Below are 13430 nucleotides of genomic sequence, written 5' to 3' on the forward strand. Positions count from 1 at the left end.
CTGACAAGATAGGACCCTTTTGTCCATTGTTATTGGATAGGAACAGAACTTATAACCAGCTCCTGACCTAAATAGATCTTAGCACAACATTTTACTCAACATATCATATTCCATATTCACTATAACAAATATATTTACTACGACATTAGCAAGAACCGCCACATCCTCAGCCGGCTAATCCAGTGTGTGAAGTTTTGCGGAGTGTTTGAGTTAGCTTTGCGAGGCAAAGATGAAACTGAGGGCTCCACCAACCCTGGTAAGCCAACACTTTTGAGATCAGTCAATAAATGCTTCTGGTATTGACTTATATGCTGCCCCTGTCTTCATGTTGTTGCTGGACATATCTTTTTTTTAAATGTGTGTAGGTCACCTAAATCATCAGAAAAATTGCCCCTCCTGAGAATTTTTTCAGGAGCCGCCACTGCGCAGCACACTATGTATGAGATATGAATGAACTACTAGCAGCATGAAGGAGAACCAACCATTAGATTTGTCATTTCACCTTGCTTAAAGGTAGACTCCGCGATACGACGTAGATGCAGAAAGTAAACAACATATTGTTGAAGCACTAGGCTCAACTTCTCCGATTTTTCGGTCGCCTGGCTACCACGCTGTACACAGCGTGACGCAAACCCGTGCACACGCGCAGATACAAACCCGTGCACACGCGCAGATACCGTGTGAGCGCGAAGTCAAAGACAGTGCAGTATGAAGATAGAAATCCCCGAGCACACTTGTAGGTGATGTCATGGTGACGTTGGTTATCTAAACTCATGTTTAGAAACTTGTCATCTGTTCTAACAGTCTCTCGCACCGAACCGCGCATGCGCAGGCCGTCAAATCAAAGGCACACCTTTAATATAGTTGGTTTTGACAAAAATGAAAACGTGTCAGTTTGTCACTTTCACGAGGTTGGAGTAATAACATGTTCAACTACTTAAGATATTGGCTCAAATTTAGGTTGTGCCTTTAGATTTCGAGAAAATGAACAAGGAATAATTTTGTACTTCTCTCATTGACTTCTCAAACGACAAACCTCGGCCTGGTCTGTTTCACAAGCGTTCCCTGAAGTCTTGCGATTTTGCGCCTCTGGGTTTAGAAACTCTGTGGCGAAGTGTTGAATCTGGCGACTACCCCCTCTCACTGAAGACACGGAAGTTCAAGGCCTACCGCAGTACTGCAGGCATTGTTAGCAGATAACAGGATCCCCCATTATAGTGAATGAAAAAATGCCAATCTTCGTGGTCAATCTTTGTGTAAATAAATAACACATTTGAAGACAATCATGGTAGCAATAATATATTCGAATACACCCAACGTGTCCTTGAACCGATTATCTTTTAAATCGCACACAGAATAAGTTATAAGGATAGTTTAGTTGCTAATGGCAGCCTGCAGTACCCTGGTTGGCTTTCAACTTACATTTCTCAATGAGAGGGGGCAGCACTGAGCTAGCCTGCAATGTCACTTCCTGGAGTAGCTCAAACTGCACATGTTATGTCTCCATGAGACCCCATCTTAACGGACTTAATTTGGCTTCAATGTGCTGTTGAGTCTTCACATACGAATGATGTCACGTGATCGATGGCTTTGTCCATTCATATATAGTCATTGCTCTTCACCAACTTCATCCTGCAGCCATCTCCTGCATTGTGGGAGGCTCTATTGTCAATCAATCATTAGGGTGTTTTAGTTTGACCCACGTGAACATGACCAAAAACATGACTGAAACAGGAACCAACTGGAATGCAGTGTTTGGTTTTTGCCAGGCATAATGGGACCCATGCCATGCAAAAAGTTATACTTTTGACTCATCTGTCCATAGAACATTCTTCCATGAGTCTTGACAATCATCCAGGTGCTTTTTGGCAAACAAGTCAACATTTTGGGCGAGACTGGTCCCATTATGTCTGGCGAAAACCAAACACTGCATTCCACAGTAAGAACCTCATACCAACGGTCAAGCATTGGTGGTGGTAGTGTGATGTTTTGGGAATGCTTTGCCTTAATTGAAGGAACCATGAATTCTGCTCTGTATTAGAGAATTCTACAGGCCATCCGTCTGTGAGCTGAAGCGCAGCAAGACAATGATACAAAACACACAATCAGGTGTACATGAAAATGGTTAAAAAACAACAAATTTGACATTTTGGAATGGCCTAGTCAAAGTCCAGACCTAATCCCAATTGAGATGTTGTGGCAGGACTTGAAGCGAGCAGTTCATGCTTGAAAACCCACAAATGTCGCTGAGTTAAAGCAGTTCTGCATGCAAGAGTGGGCCAAAATTCCTCCACAGCGATAAGAGAGACTGATCAACAACTACAGGAAGCATTTGGTTGCAGTCTTTGCAGCTAAAGGTAGCACAGCCAGTTATTTAGTGTGAGGGGGCAATTATAAATTTTTTTACACAGGGGAATTTGGTGTTTCATAACTTTGTTAATTAAATGAATAAAATAACTTTTTTGTTGTGTTATTTGTAAACTCAGGTTCCCTTTATCTGATATTAGGTTTTGGTTGAAGATCTGATAACATTCAGTAACAAAAATATGCAAAAAATAAAATCAGAAAGGGGGCAAATACTTTTCCCCAGCACAGTATATGTACAAATGAATGTGATACCAATTTATTGTACAATGTACACACATATATTTTTAGTTTGTGAGTGTGTGATATGTAGAAATGTTTATTTCGACATTATAAAGAACAACTTTTATAAACAATGGCAACAGTGCCATGTTGCACGGAGCCTTGCTGTTGGAAAATCACATCAGTGTCCGATTTTTGGCTGTCGCAGATTCACCTCCCGACTTCAGTGCTCAACTTTCGTCTACAGTCAGTTGCTTTTGCCTCTACCACTCAAAACGAGCTCAATGTCTCCGGTGCTGCTCGTGGCAACGTCATTTCACTGAGTCTACCTTTAAGCAATGTATTGGGCTCTATGGTAGTAGAACCTGGCTGAACCCGATTTGAGGTAGCTAACAAAAGCCTTTATTATGAGTTGAAGGCAGATGGCACACTTACTGTATGTACAGTTGTATGCTCAATAACATCATACGACACTATCAGCAACATCTAGGAGGATATGACCTATACATGTGGTAGAGATCAGTTGCATTGTAAGAATATAATATAATATGCCATTTAGCAGACGCTTTTATCCAAAGCGACTTACAGTCATGTGTGCATACATTTTTACGTATGGGTGGTCCCGGGGATCGAACCCACTACCCTGGCGTTACAAGCGCCATGCTCTACCAATTGAGCTACAGAGGACCACCCATACAGACAATATATGCATCAACTTGACTACAGCAGAGATCCTAACATCCAAAAGACGTGTAGCACACTGTAGCAAAATGCTTTGTAACGGAAAACGTTTTGCAACAAAAATGAAAGTTTTTAAAGTTCAGCTAGGTCCTGCCCTGTTTCGGCCCGTTTGCATCCGTTTGGATCCTAGTGAATACACACGTGGTGTATGACTGCAGGTCCACCAATAACAGACACGTTCAAAAGTCCATAATAAATAAATCCATCAAATGTCTTACGAAGATTTAATGTACATTTATTCGTAACACGTGGAACATATAGTATAAAGATTTCATAATGAAGAAATGATATTCAATAAGCCAAAAAAAAGGAAAAAATAGGAATTTACATCAAGTTTTTAGCTACATCGTCTGAAATACAAATATGCAGAATCCATATCACTGGAAAAACAAAAGAAAACAAAAAAACTAAATTCAAACGTTTTATTTCTTCATCAGGGGTCTTGCTTTGTTGATGTAGGAGCTGAAATGGAACCGTAGCAGACATGGCTTCTGTCGTGTTAGACTCAGCGGTACTGGAGACAAACTTGATCTGTGTGTGTCGCGGGGGTGTGTGTGGGATGAGGCGTTGCGAGGGAGTCGCAGCAGCGGAGTCCCTGTAGCGAGAGACAGGCGGGTGGGTCGGGGGTGAGGGGTCAAACGGTTAGGTAATCCCATGGCGAACTTGATGCAGGGAATTTCACTTGAGTGTAACCTTTAATTCATCTAAGATTAAAAATGGTGAAGAGCAACAAAAGGGTTAGAGAGAAAGAGAGAAGAGAGAGGTGTAATGTACAACATTATATATACACAGCAGTCGGGACTGCGTCTAGAGTAGAGGAGCAGTCCTAAGAGGGGACTTCTTTTATAAGGGTCAAGTCATACAATCGAGGGACAAAGAGAAGAGGTCGGGGTGTTGTAAGGTTCACGATACTTTGGGGGGAAAGCCTTTTGTCATCTCTCTCAGTTCAACATTAAACTAAATTCATTTTTTAAAACTACAGTTTGCTGCCAAGCCAGCGTATCTCAGTGTGAAACAGTATTATTACAGTATGTTTACAGTTGTTTTTAAGGTGTACAGTACAGGGAAAAAAAGTCCTACAATCTACTGCACAGGCCTCCCCGTTGAAGATGTCCGTCTGTCTGTTCACAGCTGATAACCTGGGTCCTGTAGGGCTGAGTATATAGCATCCAAGTTACAGCAGTATACCAAACCAGAGTCCAGGAGTCTGTTCCACCGTACATGAACCAAAAACGGGTTTTCCCTGTCCATGCCCGCCCTGCTCACCACCCCCCTGCCAACTCCAAGGGAGGAGAACCTGGGCACATATATCCCCCAAACTCACTGTAAATGAGACAGCAACTTTGGTTACAGTTTTTATGTTTTCTTTTTTGTGTCGATTTTTTAAAATCTTTTCATTAAAAAAAGTTGTTTCCCGCAGGGCAGCTCTCTCCCTCCCTCCCAAGCCAGGGTTCCATCTAATCTGTTTTATCACATCATATCCACGTTAGTTTCTCAGTTTCCGTGTTCCAGAATGATTAACTCCACCGCTACTTCAGTAAATCCGTCCTTTAAGTGAGAACCAGGGGGGTAGAAAGGACAGACAGTGGAATCCGAGGTGACTTTGCATAAATAAAAAAAAAGGACAGTCAGTTTTGCTCTTAGTTTTCCCACTCACACTCAACAGACACACCAAAAAAATAAAGGGGGGGGGGGGGGGGTGAAGAACGGGGTGGGGGAACAGAAAGAGAAAGCGAAGCTGAAACCCCCACGGCTGTCATGACTGGCCAATCAGAAAGAGTACGTCACAGATCACATGGGACACCAGAGAGTTCATGAGTGGTGAGACAGAGATGTCCAGTAGGCGGGACTCGTACAGGGTGAACTCTGAGTGGTTCTCCTCCACCTTAGCCATGGCGTGCAGGGCGCGGGCTGCTCGCCGCATCATGTCTACACTGGTGGGCTCAAAGTGCGCCCCCTGTAGGTGTATCAGGGAACTCTGGCTCTGCTGGTACTGCGTGGCCGCTAGACTGTCCTCCAGGAAGCCCAGGAGGTTACCTACGCTGGCCTTCTGCACAGCGATGGCCCTAGCCGCCATGCTGTCTCCCTGGGCCAGGTTGGCCAGTAAGACCACAGACATTTCCCTGCAGACGGCCACCTTCCTCTCTCCGACCAGACGCACCAGCGTCCCGTACAGCTTCTCCAGCCTGCTGAATGGCGGCGTGGCCAGGATAAGGTCCACATTGTTGTCCTGGATGCTCAGCTTGCTGAGGGTCTCCAGCACCAGTCTCTGGGGGGATAGGGCCCCGTGGGGCCCCAGCATGGGGAAGGGGTCCAAGGCCTCAGCTGAGGGACAAACAGCCCAGTGGAGCAGGCCGTCCAGCAAGGGCAGACAGATGCTCTCTGGGTAGATGGACAGGTCCAGCTGGCCGGAGATGTTAGCCAGAGTGACCAGGCAGTTCTCCCTGAGGACCTCCAGACAGTCCCACCACCACTCGTCCCTCTCACAGCTCACCCCCTCGTCCTCCTCCTCCTCCTTCTCGTAGGTGACGGGGGCCTGTTTCCTCTCTGGGTGGCGGTGGTGGAGCAGGACCAGACGGCCCAGCAGCAGCAGCAGCCCCGGGTGTTTGGACATCTCCAGGTCGTTGCCGGGGATGAAGGAGAGCGATCGGACGATGTTGGAGATGCAGACGCAGCGGCGGGCCAGGGCATCCTGCCAGTCAGACAGCGTGCTCAGCGGGGTCTCGTCCTTGCTATGAGGCTCGTCCTCCAGGATGGTGATGTTGCGTCGGCTCTGCTGCGCCTGGCGGATGGAGAACAAGAACTTCCCCCCATTCACCTTCTGCTCCTCGGCTGCTCCTCGCACAGCCTCCTCCGTCACCGAGCCCGGCCGGGCCGACAGGACGTCGTCAATGGTGGCGGTGACCGGGGCGGGCGTGGTTGGGGCGGAGGTCTTGGTGGTCTTCTCTGCAGGGGAGATGTTCTTCTCAGGGTGTTCTGACACCGTCACCTTCTTCCTGCTCTCTGTGGCTGACGGCGACACCCGTTTCCGCTGCTTGAGGAGGTCAGACCGGCTCTCGAAGTGGGTCTGGATGTGTTCCGTGGTGTCCCCCCCACCGATACTCCAGTGGATCAGTCCGCTGTCGAAGCTCTGCCGCCGGCCTAGCTTACTGGAACGGCAACCGGGAAAGGGGTCTTTCTTACGCACCATCTTGATGGGCAGCTTGTCAAACTTACTGGCCTGTTTGGGTTTCTCCTGGGGGAGGCTGGAGTCCTGAGGCGCAGAGGAGGAGGAAGAAGACTCTCCTCCTTCCCGCTCCTCCTCTGCTGTCGACTTCTCTGTTGTGGATTTCTCCTCTTTCTCCACCTCCTCCTGTTTCACCTGGACCTGCTGCGATGAGGTGGTGGTGTCTGCGTTGCTCTTCCTCTCCTCCTCCTCTTCATCCTCCTCTTCTTCCTCGTCCTCCTCCATGTCCTCCTGCTCAGGTAGCTCTTCATCGGAGCAGTCTTCGTCGGCAGCATGCGGGTCAACGAGCGTCCGCTGGCCAGGGTCTCCCACCTCATACTCCTTCAGGATGCCGAAGATCTCGATGAGGCAGCGTCTGAAATACTCCACTACCAGCTCCAGGAACCCAGGCAGCTGAGAGGAGACAGGATAGGACAGGCTGTAGTTAGACATCCACATCAATGACAAATATAATCACGCATTAATTCCTTATTCAGAGATGTGATCAGGACAACCTAGAAAATCTGGATGGAGGATAATGTCAGACAATACATATTGACATTTTGAAGTTTTATTGGAATGCTTCTTAGAGAAGAACACTATCAACTGGTAAGATAACTTCAAAATGTAATATTTTTTAAGTATAATATTAATATAATAAAATAATTATGGGTGTTTCATTCTAAGGCCTGTTGTTGTAACTCACCTGACAGAGGTTGAAAGTAGAAATGCTGTTGTCATCGTACAGTAGAATATTAATGGTGTCCAAGGCCCAAGTGCTCTCAGCTAGTAAGCCTGACTTCAGTGACATCATCACTCTCCAGGCCTCTGGGGTGCCTGAGAGAACACAGCAGAAAATACATCAGTGACTGATACAGGATGATGGCACCACTTTACTAGCATTAGATCACTTGAAAATTACAAATAGTTAGTAGTATAATAATAATAATAATAATAATAAATAAATATATATAAAGTGACTTTGTGCAAAGGGTCTGCTAACATTTAATCTCCTGAAAATGGCAAGTTTTGGGTGAAAAATCAGCCAACACTTGCATACCGATGTCTTTCATGGTGAGTCGTCCTCGGGGTTTGAGGATGGGTTGGGAGGCCTCCACCGACCCTGGGGGGAAGGCTATGTCCCGCCTGATGAGAGGGGGCTGCACAGGGGCCTGGCCTATGTGGGACGCGGGCACGGGGGGCCCCGCCTTCTGCATCTTGATGCCTGAGTGCATGTAGGGCGACTTGGAGGGGGACGTCCGGCTCTCCATGGGGCGGGGCATGGGGGCGGGGCTCGACACCTGGGAAATATGGTTCTGGGAGCTCTGATAGTTGGACTGCAGAGGTCTGGACATGGGGGGACCCGAGCCCCCCGGCCCCGGCCCGTAGGGGGATTGTCTCTGGCTGGGGTGTCCCGGCCACTGGCCCTCGTGGTTAATCCGCTGGTCGGCCCCTGGCATCATCTCCTCAGAGCGGTTCATGCTGTGGTAGCCCTGGGGGGGCCCCTGGCCAGGTCCTGGAGGCCCCTGGCGGTTGGGGTAGTTGGGGTAGCCCATCTCGTTGCGTCCCTGCCACATGGGGCCCTGAGGACCGTCAGGGGCCACCTGCATAGGGCTGCCCATCATTTGGGGAGGCATGGGGGACTGGGAGCTTGGGCCCCCGCTAGAGGGCCCCCGGTCTCGGCCGAAGGGGAATGGGAACTGGCCCTGGGGGCCAGGTGGTCGGCGGTCAGAGCCGGGGTAGCCTGCGTTGTACTGATTGTACATGTCCTGTTGGCCCTGTGGGGCCCCAGAGGGCTGGGGCCCTGGCTGTTGCTGACCGCTGAAGGGGACATTGTACATCCCATCCCCCTCATGACGCTTTGCTGGGGGACCGTAGGCCCCATCGCCTGGAGAACGCTTGTAGTTCTGAAGACAGACAGACACATTGTTAGCATCTCAATATCAAACTAATGGTATTGATTATGAATTCAATACATTTCAAGTTATTATATATATATATATTTTTTCCCCAGTCATATCGTATCAATATAACATACCACATTCATTACACTGAATAAGTTATACTGATAAATGCAAGTCCATTTTAACTGAACATTTACAAGGCTTCTGAAGCAGATATGGGTATACAAAGAGAGCAGTGGACAAAATGTTCTTACGGGTTGTTGCTGTGGAAACATTCCTGGCTGCTGATTGGGGTAGGGGCCACCAGGTGGCGCTCCTTGGCCAGGGTACTGATTACCATAGGAATCATGCCTGAAACAACATGCAAGGTTAACAAACTAACACTTTGGCAATTGAAATGCAGCAGAACTTATCGAAAATAACCTACACAGAAAACACAAAATAAGAGAAAGTAAATGCTTGAATAGATCACATAAGCTCACACCGAGATCAAATCCTTCTTGAGAAAATACAGTAACTATTTAACATGTAGAAGATCCATTATGTGACTTAGCCCAGTTTGAGGTACTGACCGTTGCACTGGTGGGGGTCGGCTGGGGGAGTACATCCCAGAATCAGCCCCTGAAGGCATCAGGTTGGGCTGGGGGGCTCCAGGACCCATACTTCCGTCAGGACCCATCCCTGGCTCCTGTCTCCTGTCATATCCAGGTCCGTAGGGGTACTGTTGTCTCTGACCCATCTGCATGTTGGGGCCCATTGGCCCTGGGGGGCCTCTGTTGAACTGCCCCTCCATACCACTGTTAGGGCCCGGCCCTGGAGTCATGAATTGCTCTCCAGCTGCAGAGACACAAAGAGTTTGGGTTAAATCTGTCTCCGCACCACGTGCTCTCACCACTGGTGTCCCCCAGGGCTCAGTTCTAGGCCCTCTCCTATTCTCAATATTGTATGGGACAAGTTTGTCTAGGCCACTTAGCAGATGCTGTGAACCCACAAAGCCACAATCTTGGTGTTGCTAGCTCCACATTCTTAACCAACTGAGCCACACATGATCACACAGGATGATAGACAATATACTCCAAGTCTTCGTACAGTATTCTTGTACAATTTCCTGTGACCTCCAAATAAAATGTCTAAAAGCCAGTTAACCCATTGCTCACCTTTCCTCATGCCACCAAAGGGGTCCTTGTTGGGTTCGTAAGGCCCCATGCGGGCCATCATCTCTGGACCACCCATCCCAGACTGGTAGCTGTTGGGGGTCATAGAGTTCCGTCTGGCAAACGCCGGGTCGCCCCCGTCTGCAAACGGGTCCTGCAGCCTATAGGGAAGGGAGATAGAGAGAGAGAAAGAGAGAGTTAATTACCCACAAAATAAACAAGCTAAATATTGCTTTCAATTGTGTTGTTAATCAGTTTGCTTCCCCTTGAATGGAAAAATCTATTCTGTTTTTGTTACCAACTCTTCTTCAGTGGAAGAGATGAGATTGTTGTCAGGTATAGTAGAGAGTGAGAGGATGTTTTGAGACAGTGGTAGAGAGAGTGTCATAGGTACCTGACTCCTGGAATGGGGGGCATCTGGCTGTGAGGGGTGGAGGCTGGGGTGGGGGGCTTCAGGTCCCCCCCCTCTGCCATGGAACTACTGGTGGACTGGGGGGTCTGGGGGCCCTGCAGAGATCCAGACCCAGCTGCAACACACACAGTAGAGATACGCACATTTTAGACAAATCCCACACAGCCTCAGTGGTAGTATAGAGGCTCACAGTGAGAGAGATCGCCTCAGCCCAGTGTTGAGGCTAAACCTCTCTCTCAAATCCCAGACTGCACACACAGTGCACAGAGGAGTCAGGCTGGCTTTGGGCACCCACACACAGAGGAGCTGAATCCTTCATCTCAGCATGCCTAGCTGCCGGTATCACAAAGTCACCAGGAAACAATGATCTAAAGTCAGCCTCCGTCAGATTACCACATGGCCCAGTGTGTTTGTGTTGCATGGCATGGGGGTGGCTCTCTTCCCTTGCCCGGCTCAGGACTTCTCACTATTAGCACGCCTGTCTGATGAGTCATGTGTTCCATTCATTAACACACACACAAACACACACACAGGAGGTCATTGGCAGGTCACAGTTATTCACATTTTCTCACTTGTCACATACAGCACCGCGCACATCAGTCTGCCCTCCCTCCCTCCCTCCCCCGGGGCAGGGACTTCCCTCTACTACAGCTGAAGAGAAGGGAAGGAGGAGGGAGGCAGAATCTCAGGGGGGAGCAAAAAAATGTGTGTAACTTTACACACACCACACACCCCTTTTCCCATTCATCATTTTCTGGCTCAGCACAAAGCTCCAGGGAGGGAGGGAGGGAGGGAGAGAGAGGGTTGCCTGTGAAGCCGTGGGCCAGGAACCAGACACTAGGCACAAGGCCCTGTAGTAGTAGAAGCAGCTAGTAATGGAGGGCATCAGACGATCCCCCTTTATCCTCGTCCCTTCCCCCAACTCCCTGACACTGACTCCCCACCACAGAGGATCTTCCTGCACCCCCATAACCTCTCCCTACCCCCCCATCCCTCCTCCCCACAGCATCCTTGGCTTGGCTGGGCCAGACCAGCAGAGCAAGACTGCTGAGGAGCACGTGGCTGGTTCTGGCATCATGTCATCATGGTGTGTCTGGCCAGGCAGCCTGGGGGATAACAGAGACCAGCCTCTCCAAAATAAATAGCATTTAGGGTGAGAACACCGACAAAACATAACACCCCCCTGACGAGAGAAGCAGCGGGGAGCAGATGACTGAGGACAGCCCCTTTTAACCTCCAGCATTAGACTGAGTTACCACAGAACAAACACACGGTATGTGCCTCTCATAGACAACCACAGGACGGCCTCAGCATACCAATATGTTTAGAATAAACTGAATGAGTGTTTGTGGTCTGAGGCGGCTGAGGGACGTTGACATCTAGGAGAGGACACATACCAAACAGACCAACACACACCAGGCTAAAGGACACGTCGATTCCCCACCTCGTCTTTACACACACACACACACACTTTGGTAAATGCCAGGAAGTATTCCCCCAGATATGCTCATGAAACTGTCGGAGGACACCACAGACACGCCTGTGACTTACTACCTTGGCAACGCTATCACTTACAGCTAGTTTATCCTAAGCCAAAACAGTGGTGATTTATAGAGGAAGGTGGCTCATATAGAGGAGATGATAAATGATGTTGTAAGATTGCCTTTTAACTTGACAATTAATAGGATACAGTAAAATATGCTAGTTTATGGCCCAGTTATATGGGGCAAGGAGGGAAATGAGAGATCTATGTGATAGAGAAATTAAACATTCATTCATTCATTCCAGTTGAATCAATGTGACTATCTATAACTCAAACTGAGCAGAGTCGGTATGGGAGGGAGGGAATGTGAAGTATTAGTTTGAGTGTCCAGCACTGACATGGGCTAGGGGGCTGATGCACACAGACACACACAAAGACAAAGACACACACACACAACACGGACCTGGGCTGGGGGGCTGATGCACACAGACACACACAAAGACAAAGAGACACACACAACACGGACCTGGGCTGGGGGGCTGATGCACACAGACACACACAAAGACAAAGAGACACACACAACACGGACCTGGGCTGGGGGGCTGATGCACACAGACACACACAAAGACAAAGACACACACACAACACGGACCTGGGCTGGGGGGCTGATGCACACAGACACACACAAAGACAAAGACACACACACAACACGGACCTGGGCTGGGGGGCTGATGCACACAGACACACACAAAGACAAAGACACACACACAACACGGACCTGGGCTGGGGGGCTGATGCACACAGACACACACAAAGACAAAGAGACACACACAACACAGACCTGGGCTGGGGGGCTGAATCTTGGGCTGGGTGGTCTTTTTGGCTTCGATGAAGAGATCCGGGGGCGGGTCCTCGCCACGTTCGATCTTGCACTCGAAGGCGTACAGACACTGGATGTACTGCTTCTTCAGAGAGCTGGCGGCGCTGCTGGACGTGCCCACGTTCAGGTTGGTGGACAACTCCCTCCACTTCTTATTCTTGTTCACCTGGTGGGCGGAAGGAGCGAGGAGAGATTAGAACACCACAGCTACCCAATACAGTCCAAACTAGGTAACTATGTGATGTTCATAGAACAACTCTAAACTGCTGTAGAAAAATGAAGTGACAATAAGACAAGATTATCAGGCAAATAATGATGTCGGTATACTAAAACACACAGATACACGCAAGCACAGACACACTAACACGCTATACACAAGCACTGACCTGTGTGAGGCCTCCTATCTCTTTGACTGAGACGTAAAGTCTGAAGAGGTCCAGAGGTTTGCGTCCCACGGCGGGAAGGTTGGTCATGCCCGTGGCCTTCTCCTCAGTGAACGCCAGGTACCGGTCTACCCACGTCCTCCTCTCCGGCTCCGGACCCAGCTCATACAGACGAGTTATTTTCTCATTGGTCGTCGTCGAAGAGTTTGACTTCTGAAAGAGGGAGATGGGAGGAGGAAGAGGTGAGGATTTGGCATGATATTCACCATTGACTTCAACTTACTTCCACTCATTAAGCAATAGTAGTAGAATCCCAATACTAGGTCAGCCATATTGAGTGTACCCATGAGGTTACCAGTCAAATTGACATGGTCAGAGGGGCTTTGACCATTCTAGGGATTCTATTTCTACACACAAACACAACCATGCAGCTCTCTCATTCTGACTGTATCATTCAGTACCACAAGTCGTAACCACAAACCTTCTTTACCTTCTTGGTTTCAGGTTTGGGCGTGCCGTCCACCTTGTTGTTCATCTTCTGGGCTGGGTTCAATTTGACATCGATGCCAAACTCAGGGCTAGGAGCCATGCCTGGCAGATGGAGAACAAATGTTACTTATTAGTTAAGTAACATTTCAATCCAATTCATTGACAATTCTATACCATTTCAAATATCACATCA

At 48.6% G+C, this 13430-nt stretch overlaps 1 protein-coding gene across 2 annotated transcripts in view; it reads right to left on the minus strand.

Annotated features, from left to right (window-relative positions):
- Window positions 1-3534: 3534 nt before the first annotated feature.
- LOC311132109 (AT-rich interactive domain-containing protein 1A-like) overlaps window positions 3535-13430 on the minus strand; it is a 47804-nt gene continuing 37908 nt past the window's right edge. Inside the window, exons 10-19 of one of the 2 annotated variants that reach the window (XM_084165304.1) lie at window positions 13239-13339; window positions 12752-12961; window positions 12327-12531; window positions 9985-10117; window positions 9594-9751; window positions 9009-9273; window positions 8691-8787; window positions 7593-8439; window positions 7239-7369; window positions 3535-6946 (exon numbers count right to left, since the gene is read on the minus strand). In XM_084165304.1, the coding sequence (XP_084021430.1) occupies window positions 5084-6946; window positions 7239-7369; window positions 7593-8439; window positions 8691-8787; window positions 9009-9273; window positions 9594-9751; window positions 9985-10117; window positions 12327-12531; window positions 12752-12961; window positions 13239-13339 (4010 nt within the window). In that variant the 3' untranslated portion in view covers window positions 3535-5083. Of the gene's footprint in view, window positions 6947-7238; window positions 7370-7592; window positions 8440-8690; window positions 8788-9008; window positions 9274-9593; window positions 9752-9984; window positions 10118-12326; window positions 12532-12751; window positions 12962-13229; window positions 13340-13430 lie in introns of both variants that reach the window. The other variant, XM_084165303.1, reaches the window with a different exon arrangement.

Source organism: Coregonus lavaretus, assembly GCF_964263955.1.
Source record: "Coregonus lavaretus genome assembly, chromosome: 7".
NCBI lineage: Eukaryota > Metazoa > Chordata > Actinopteri > Salmoniformes > Salmonidae > Coregonus > Coregonus lavaretus.